This window comes from Falco naumanni, chromosome 4, assembly GCF_017639655.2.
Source record: "Falco naumanni isolate bFalNau1 chromosome 4, bFalNau1.pat, whole genome shotgun sequence".
NCBI lineage: Eukaryota > Metazoa > Chordata > Aves > Falconiformes > Falconidae > Falco > Falco naumanni.
In genome coordinates, this window is record NC_054057.1 from 8,457,271 (window position 1) to 8,467,237 (window position 9,967).

The 9,967-nt window shown below is 40.6% G+C and overlaps 1 protein-coding gene across 1 annotated transcript; it reads left to right on the forward strand.

The window, feature by feature from the left end:
• The first annotated feature begins 1,878 nt into the window (after positions 1-1,878).
• PP2D1 (protein phosphatase 2C like domain containing 1) lies at positions 1,879-9,912 on the forward strand. Its single transcript, XM_040591424.1, is given in 18 exon segments — positions 1,879-4,125; positions 4,453-4,522; positions 4,524-4,623; positions 4,626-4,703; positions 4,706-4,801; positions 4,804-4,833; positions 4,836-4,875; positions 4,877-5,004; positions 5,007-5,241; positions 5,243-5,398; positions 8,449-8,596; positions 8,598-8,626; positions 8,628-8,704; positions 8,707-9,213; positions 9,216-9,311; positions 9,314-9,535; positions 9,538-9,624; positions 9,627-9,912. Coding segments are annotated over 18 exon segments (2,247 nt in total). The 5' UTR covers positions 1,879-4,033; the 3' UTR covers positions 9,683-9,912.
• Positions 9,913-9,967: the final 55 nt, after the last annotated feature.

A 9,967-nucleotide genomic window follows, 5' to 3' on the forward strand; every position in this document is an offset into this window, starting at 1 on the left:
GGGGAGATGTCTGCATATGGGACTCTTCTGTTTGGATACAAACCAGGTCCTGGATCCTCAAGGCTCAGTTAGTGACACCTTCACCAATTATAAAATGAAATTGTAGTGCCAAACTGCAGAAACAAAAAGTAACCTCTCCTTGCTATACGAAACAGCAAGCAACTCCCAAGTGTCACAGCTAGAGAGGGTTTCCAGAAACAAGAGGTTTACTGGGATGATGGTTTCCTCTGCCATACGAGCCCCTGGCCTGCAGTCCTGTGCTCTGCCTCAGTCCTGCCCCTCTTACGGACGGGGCAGTGTATGGCAGAGGTGGGGCAGCCTCCCCTTCCTAGTAGCGGGACTAAGCACTGACCAGGAGGCTCTTTGCTGTGACACAAACAGTAAATACGTACCTTTTTGTCAAGGGCAAAAATCAATCTTAAACTATGGTTCGCTCCCCATTCTTCTACATCTTCTAATTTTTTTTTTTTCCTGCTTCTATTTTCAGCTCAGAACATACAGCAGTGTTGGGTTTTGGCTCCCTAAATAGGCACAGGGAGACTGCAGTGAGCTGGAGAGCTGAATTGGATCTTTCACTCTCTGAGGCCGAGAGCTCTTTAGCTTTGTCTATTCTGCTGTCGGTATCTCGTTGTTACCCTTAAACTTGACAGCAAAAAAACCTTATGAGCCTGTATCTGCTCCTGATGAGGGAAATGCAAGGAGAAAAGGAAATACAGGTCAATCTTTTTACCTAAGAGATCAACAAAGGTAACGTTTCATTTTTTATTTAGTTTTTACACTGTTTTCAGTTATTAACGTAAGCAATGTATGCATACTATAAAAAAATTAACATCAGGGCTGCCCTTTTAATAATTACAAGCAAAATGAGTGTAACTGAAAAGTTGTAGCCTATCTTCTTGTTCTATATGAATTATCATAGAATCACAGAACGGTTTGGGTTGGAAGGGGCCTTAAAGATCATCTGGTTCCAACCCCCCTGCCATAGGTAGAGACACCTTCCACCAGACCAGGTTGCTCAAAGCCCCATCCAGCCTGGCCTGGAACACTTCCAGGGATGGGGCATCCACAGCTTCTCTGGGCAGCCTGTTCCAGTGCCTCACGACCCTTACAGTAAAGAAGTTCTTCCTTGTATCTAAATCTACCCTCTTTTAATTTAAAGCCACTACCCCTTGTCCTATCAGTACAGACCTACTACAAAGTCTGTCCCCATTTTTCCTATAAGCCCCCTTTAAGCACTGAAGCTGCCGTAAGGTCTCCCCAGAGCCTTCTCTTCTCCAGGCTGAACAATCCCAATCCTTTCAGCCTGTCTTCATAGGACATTACATAGGTTACCCTGGTTATTTACACATTGTAATTAAGTGGGACTGTTTTGATGCTCTGAAATTGTTATGTGTTAGCACTTACACCCACTTACAAAGGTATAAACATCTATAAAATATGTGTTAAGAATTAAATTTACTGAGGTCAAACTAACATTTTGTTGAAAGTTTTCAATTTCCTGTCTCTAATCCAAAGGGGGTTTATATACACTAAATGCAAAATGGGTTTGTATTTAAAAGGCTGACAAAAACCAGCTTACCAGATTTTCTGTATATATTAGTCCTAACATTTCTCAGGCTTAGTGCATAATCACAATGACAGCAGTGAAAAAGGCTTGTGCTATCTCCCAGTCTCAAATTCAAACTACGCCAAATGAAGGGAAAGGGATCTCTACACAAGCACTACCTTTTGCTGCTATTTTAATCACGTACCACCTTATCTGCCCTGCTAAGTGGTGCGGCATTTCTCAAGGAGGCTGATGCTCACCTCTTGTGGAGCGAGAAACCTTCCCGTGAATGGTCCTGCAGCAGACTAAGTGCTGTAGCCAGCTGCAAGCTCACCTCTGCAAGGACAAGGTACACTACAGCGTCATAAGGGTTTTTTTAAGTGGCTCTGCTAATACTATAGTCTGTATCGCCCTCTTCAGAAGATATTTTCTTTTTAAATGTTGTAACTGACTTACCTCAGCTGATCAGACGCACTTGGTTCTTTAAGACGTATTAGGATTAATTGGGGGTGGAGGAGGTTGCAGCTTTGCCTTTAACGGAATTTTGTCAAGTGTCATCACAGCAAAAATGCCCATGGGTTGAAACACAAATCATGGAAAAGCTTATAATCCACCGGTAATGAACGTTAAGTAGTGAAAGAGAAGAAAATGTACTTCCCAGCTGAAATCCTGGAAGGGACAACAGTTGCAAAAGTTACTTTAAGGTGTGGCTGTATCAAGTTTAAAGACAGTGCCCCAGAAAATGGATGAGGTTGAAGCAGGATGAAATGACCGAAGCCTGCTCTTGCAGTGTGGCTGTGGGATATTTCCGCTGCTAAACCACTGCCGTCTGCCCAGGTGGTGGATTAACAGCAGTTAGCAAAGATTAACTGGAAGTCAGAAATCTCAGGAGAGAGAATACATTAAAAACCTGTGAGATATGCATTTTTGTCTGGTATTTCTCACCCATACACACACAAATACTAAACACTAAACTAAACGTAATGAACTGAAGCGTAACACTAGGTTTTCATACGTAGTAGACTGATCATGTATAGGCCGGCAAGCTGAGCCTCTCACAGCAGGCAGGATTTGGTGTTACTATGGTGTCTGTACATTTATGTCACATGCTGATCTAGGGGGACAGGCTGTTACACAAGCAGCTGTAAGGTTTAGCTGTACATCACATTACAGGCCACAGCGGCCGTTCAAACAACTCATTTCATCTGCTGCCTAAGCAATATTCGTATTTACAAGGTTTCTCACCCATTTCAAAGGACAGGTAGAATCATCAGTGCTGCCTACAAATAGGGTTGCCTCATGTTTTCAGTAACTTAAAACTGCGGACACTAACTGTTCATACTGAAATTTTCCAAGCCTGAAGCAGATTAATTTGAAAAAAGTTCAAGTAATATGGTCTAGCTGTTTCTGAGAATACGATTTCATGAATATGATATCTTGCATGTATTAAACCAAAATTCTAGTAACTATTTTATAGAGAATGTCCAAGATTGTCAGATTCTAAACTAGGGCTTGGAAATTTGGCTGAGACGGCATCAAGCGGTGCCTCTTTTGTCATTCTTGTAACTTTACCTAAATCAGACCAAGTTACAGTATTTCAAAAGCAGCATCAGTTTGCTGGTGCCCAGTGGAGACGTGCCGGTAGGTGAATTCAGGCAGCCCCCTCTGCACTGGCTGGTCTCTATCAGCAAGTGTCTCACAAGGACTTACTCCACAGCTGACTCTTGGGTTTGTAGCACAAGCGCCAGACCTAAGAATAGTTAAACAGCATCAAGGAAGGAGACTGAGCTGGTAAGGGAGACTGGAGCAAGGAGCTGAGGTGGGAAAAGAGGTGCATGGAGACAGGAGAGCAGGCAGAGAGGCTCGTGCGGGCTATAGATGATGTCCTCGCAGTACCTGGTCTTGATTCCACGTTTTCAGCCTCGCTGCTCTTCTGCAAGCTCTGTTGCAAAGTGTGTCCCTCCTTCCACCCTGATGGCTGGAGAAGAACCGAGGCTGCGTGCTGTTGCTCACAGGTCTGGCAGCTCAAGGACTAGGGGTGTTTCCCACACACCTAAAAGCTCAAATACTGCTTGGCCCATTTGACAACATTTTGTTCTTCATTATGCTTTCTTGACTTAGAAACTGACACATTCAAAATTGATCCTACATTAAAGGAACACGAACATTGCAAGATCTAGCTCTTGCAAGCAAGAACAATAGAATATTGTCCACATACATGTAATTAATCTTCTGTGCGCCTAAATGCAATGGTATAAAATAATTTTTTTCTAGTTGACTCAAAGTCCTCGGAACTAAAACTGATTGCAATGACAGTGAGATTTGATTATAAACATGTACACCAAGGCTTCTGGCCCTATTTCATATTTCCCACGCAAGATCGGTGTATTTTTTAATCTTAAATAAGCCTTTCCCCCTCCTCACGCCAAGTAGGAATTACACTCTACTACCATGTCTGGAAAGTGATGAATAGATACAGAAAAGCTGATGAGGAATTTTCGTATTTACAGTTTAAGTGTCAAGGCACAGGGCTACGCACTGAATCACAAGGAGGAAACAACTGACTACAGCCTCACTAGGTACAAGAATGATCTAAATCGTGTCATGAACTCTTATTTCCAAACTTTTCCCTTCTTGAATTTGCTGTTATTGCTGATTTTTAACAGTTATTAGTTACAATTTTTACATAATCTCACATAGGTTACCCAGTTTCTTGGCCATGTATGCATTAATACACCAGTGATGCAATTCAGTTTCTAAGAGAGTGAGAACAAGGGTTATGTAGTGTTACCTAATATTAAAAGATGAAAATATGAAACTCTTTAACATATTGAACTCCTTTATAGAATGACATGGGAGGAAAAATCTCAGGACAAAGCAAAAACACCTGATTGTAAACTTTCCAGAGATGAGGAAGATCACCTGGAGAAAGTCACAATCGCACTCGAGAACAATGATTCCAAGCCTATTTCGCTTTTTTTGCTCTGCATGTCAACAAACAATATATCCATACCACCTTCTTTATCACAAAAAAACCCAAACCACAAAGCCCCTAGCTTTGCTGGGCTTCGATAGCCCACAAAGACTGACAATGAAGCACTTTTGGCTCAGAGACAGAAACTAATTTCAAAGTTGACCAAGACTCCTGAATATTCTGAGACACACGGGCAGATTATTCATTTGAATTCCTTATGGATAATCGCACTCCTACATCATATCATCATTTTGCTAATACTAACAGTCCTAGTATGTACAAGTAAATAATTCTTTAACAAAAGCATTACCAATTTCCAAGATAAAAATTCCACATGGCAAGGAGACATGGAAGACATTTATTGTGCATGACAACTACGGAAATAGGTCAGATCTGTGCTTTCTGGGGTTAGTTGATGGCTCTCATGGTGTGACAACTGCAGGAACAGTTGCAGTAGAGCTTCTCCTTCTATTTCTTGGCCAGCTACTCAAATGGATTCCTCCTACAAAAACAGTAAGGATGAACAGGAAATTCTAGATTCTTTTGCCACAGTAATCTAGGCAGATTACAGCAAAAAAGAGAAGATTTTCTCAGATAAACCAGGCAATGATGAGACTAACAAGACTGATACTTACGAATGGATTCACAAAGCATACTCCAAGCCCTTCCGGAGAAAGAATAGACTTTTGTGACTGGGAAGCAATAAAGTTTCTGAAGTTCACTTCAGCAGTTACCTGTTTGGTGGAAAGAATCCCCAGCAAAATGACAGATGGCACTGAGGAAGAATAGAGAAAACATTCTGAAAACACCACACACAGTCCATCAGCCTGGACAGCCAAAAGTGCTGCTGGTTTACTGCACATTGCTAATATAGGTATGTACGTTCCACACCAGGATTTTCTTTTTTTCCCTCTAGCCAATGAAGAGAAAAAATAAGCTAATCTAGAGATTTGTTGGCAGTAGGTGTCTGGAGATAATAAGAAGCAATTGCTTTAACTTGACAATATGAAGGTGACATGATAAATTCCCTTGCAACCGACATTGGTATCAGACAATAGCATTACATTTACTAGGTAAGTAGCCTCAGTACGGTATTTGAATTAAAGCAGTAAAGTCGATATACCAATGTGAAAGACACAGTTAGGAATCATTCCATAATACACAAGTGACCTCTGTAAGAGTAGTAAGCCCCCACCCCCCTTTTTTTCTTTTTTAAATCAAGAGGTTTAAGGTGTCATCATTTTAGGGCAGGCAATTGCAAATCTTCTGATTTTAGATCTGGTAAATCCCTTGTGTCAATGAAACACACACCTAAGAGATTTTTATTCATTTGTTTCATTGGGACTAAGTGCCACCACATTTTGCTACCAGCAAACTGAAAATGTGATCGATGAAGATCATCTAAATTATTTATCTCTGAAATCAAAATTGGTTGCTATTTACTGTTATTACGGAAGATCAATTCAGACCCGTTTACTTATGAAGTGGATCCCAGCATACCCAACACTACAATACTTTTCTATCACTTTCCCTAGCATTAGTAAGGAGTTTGCTAACACTGCAGCTTTCCATCAACGTGGGCACTCCTCCCTCCTCAGATGAGTGTATTCAAAAAACCTGTAAGCTCCTTCATTCATATTTCTTCATATGAAATTTGACTGAAATTAATCAAGAGGGTCAAACATCAGTAGGGGAAGGAAAAAACATTTGAGAGGCTTCATTTTTGTCAGGAGGCAAGAAAAAACCTACCATATTCCACATTTGAAAAACCTGATCAGATTAAAAACAATAATGTATAACAGTGAATAAGTAACTGCGGTCTGTCCACTACTCCCCCTCCTCTCCTCCGTTTTCTCAATGCTTGTTGCTATAGCCATACTTTCTCTAACAAGCATTTTTGCAGTTAACTTTACTGTTACAGGTATCAAAACTGGTAGTTTAGTGCTAGCTCAGATGTCCTTTCAGGAGATGCAGTCCACCTTTGATGGAACACAGTATTAACTCACATAAAGGTTGTAATATTTTCAGATGTATTTGTTTTCACCTTATTGGGGAAGAAACCCATTTTTATGACAATGAGCTTGAGGTAAGATGAAACTAAGAAAATTTGGTAGAGAATTCACCCAACCTAAGTTTTCTGGTTCTAGTTACCTGCCTCCATCCTTTCCTCCCAGATGAGATTTTATGCTGTCTGTAATTAAAGGTACTGTAAACTCAAGCTCTGCTAATGTGTTAAGGCCTGAAGTTGATCAGAGATACTGTAAGCCTTTTATGATTAAAGTCCACATTTTTGAACCGCTGCTAAATACATTTATTTAATCTAATACACTTAATTTTCCACCAAATGTATGACAAAAAAAATATTTGCACAACATCAAGCTTCATTTTCCCCCCAGGAATGTGTTCTCATAGAAGCAGACATGTTCCTTCAGCACCAGTTAAGCAACTGAAGAGGATGGTCAGATAAGCGGAGCAGGAGATGGTGGTGCTGGCCAGCTCTGTCTTCTTCATTTAGTCCCACATTGATAGGTCAGCTAGTTTTTGTTGATTGTTTTGCCCTGTCCCTGGTTTGCAGACAACAGACTTGCATCCAGAAGTGACTAGATTTTACTATTTCTTGCAGTCAAATTGTTCCACATGAATTATATTATGCCCTTTGTTAGGTTTACAGCTGGTGGTCTTACTCCGATGGTTCAAAGGAAATTTTAGACAATCTTCTAGCTCTCCACGGAAATCAGAGGAAGGAGGAGGGAGCAAGCACAAGGAAGCATTCACACAGCATAACTTAAGGCATCTACATTCCATAATCAATTTTTAAAAAATTGTGTCCTTGTTTGATATTCTGAATCACATTCTAGAGAGATCTGCCTTCACACAGACTACACTTCGCTGTCTCCTATGCCAGACAATGCCAATACTTCCCAAGAAATACAACTACCGTATAAGCAGCGCCTACTCATAAACACTTTTCAGAGATCTGTGCCCTAGTCTAGCCAGATGATATTAAAAATACTATAAATGAACATACTGCAGCCAGCTTACTGTCTGGAAAGCTACCATCCCGCCTAAGTTCCTTCTGTAAGAATGCCAACACATGGGAGCAGGCCAATAACCTCCTCTAACACAAAAAAAACGGTCTTCTCCCAGCATAGCCACAGAGGATCTCAAACAACACATCCCTGTTTCAGAGCTGCTTTCCTTTCAGCTCTGCATTAAAGTCTGACAAAACCAGTCACCTGCAGTGTTGCAATTTCTAACACTTTTCATTCTCACCCTGCAGATTTCAGATGTGTTGAGGGAAAGGTAAAGTACCTATTCCTACCAAAGGAAAGAAGTTAGTCCTTAACTTCTCAAGAGGACTGTGAGAACTCTTGCTCCCTTGGGTCCCTTAACAGCGGAAGAGATTTAAGGCATCATGTTAGTAAACTGTAAATCCTACATGATGTGCAAATTCCTTTCAGGTACTAGAAATTTGATACTGCTAAAAACAGTCTGAACCTAAAACTTCTTTATGAGTTCATTCAGCCATAGTATTTTGAAAGCACACATTCTCCTAGGGAAAAAAGGTATCTCGGGAAAACTACACACTCTTGCTTAAAAACCAGTCAAGGTGCAATGTTTCTTTCAGACTGCACCTTAAGCTGAATGAAATGTCACTTAAGACTCCTCATAAGAGTCTAGTTGCAGTCAGAATAAACATAGTTCTGAAAGTCTTCTGAATAATGGGAGGGAAAAAAACCACAGAAAACTTTGCTGTAAAATAGAACCAGATTCACTGATGCACATATTATTGCCTGTGACAGTAGACAATTGAGCTATGACCCCAGTTTTTGCCCCAGTCCTTAGCAAGAGGCCATTAATGCAACAGCAGTATCTTAAAAAAAATCAGTATGCTGTAATTCAAAATATTACCTTCTTCTAATTTTAGTAATGCACATGCAGTCTTAAGTAAAAACAGAAACAGTCATGGCTTCTCAAAAGAGCACAGCACTTCTAATGTAAGCAAGAGAAAAATCATACTTCAGAATGCTGGAGACATCAGCTCTAATAAACCAGACTGGTTAGTAGAGGGGCACCCTGAGAACTGCAAGGGATCTTGGACATCAGAGATCCACTGCTGAAAAGATCCGTTACACCTGTACCTCATACTGTATCTGTTCCCATCAATGACACTTGTCAGTTTCTTTTTTAGCTTCTCATGGGCTTTGGGAGGTTTTGGATTACAATGAAGTACTTGCATTAACTCTAACAACAATCACTCATTATTTTAGAATGTATGAATGTGCTCAACAAAACAGGACTTCTCCGTGTAAGTGTCAGTATTTGACGCCCCTCACTGAAGACAACTTAAATGACCCAAAGGCTATTAATGATCGGCAAGATAGAATAGAGACACTGTATTCCAGCAAAGACATTTTTCTGACTGACTCGAAAGGCAACCTGAAACAAAATAAGCCAAAATGTTCTAGGAGGAACTATTTGCAAAGTGAAGATGGAGTTCCTAAGGAAACCAATGGCCACAAAAATCAAGCTGATCCAGAACTGTCTCTTTTCAGTAACAATGATGTAAACGGAGAGATTGAAACACAGTCCAATTCTAGCAGACAAGGTGGCTCTGAAGAAGTGAAACAGCTTGAGGACAGAAAAGTATCTATGCAACAATTTTCAGCACGGTCACAGACTGCAGAGCAAGAAGAGACACTGACACTCTCTGTGTGAGAGGTCCAAGTCGCACCCATAAACAGCTGTAAGAGAATGTACTGGCAATGGGGTCTGAACACATGAGACAGCCCCAAAGGATCCCGGAGCACGCCTTTCCAATTAGGACTCAGGTCAGTAACTGGCAGAAAAAATGGACTCCAAGATATTTTGTGACAAACCTGCAAGTTACACTGGTCAAGAACTGCTAAAGATTGGATCCCCAGTGAATTCTAAACCACCACTACAGGTCGAGGAGGACACAAAAATGTACCCGGCCAACTGCGAATCACGAACTGCAGGGAGAGACAGGGTCACTCTGGGGCCCTCTACAACAACAGCACAAGCTACATGAGTGAACATCTGGAAAAGACTGCATTACCTGCAGGTTCAAGAGACAATATTACTATCTGGTTATACTCCTAAACAGATGCAGTAAGAAACCCTATTACCTCAACATTTAAAAGTTTATCATAGGATAACCGGAGTGACATAGCATATATAGTACAAGCTTATTTTTAGCTGTATCATGAATTTACTTGTAATCACCTTAAATGCTGACCCATACAGTAAATCAGACATCTTGTCTGGGACTCTGCAAATGCAATAAAACCTTTTGGAACTCTCAATAAGAAACAGTAATCAAAAATCATCTTTTTTTTTTTTTTAAACCACTTTATTCAAACCTGAGCACCTCAATATAAAACTAAACACTGGTGAACTGTCATTTCCCTTGCTAAACCCAGATT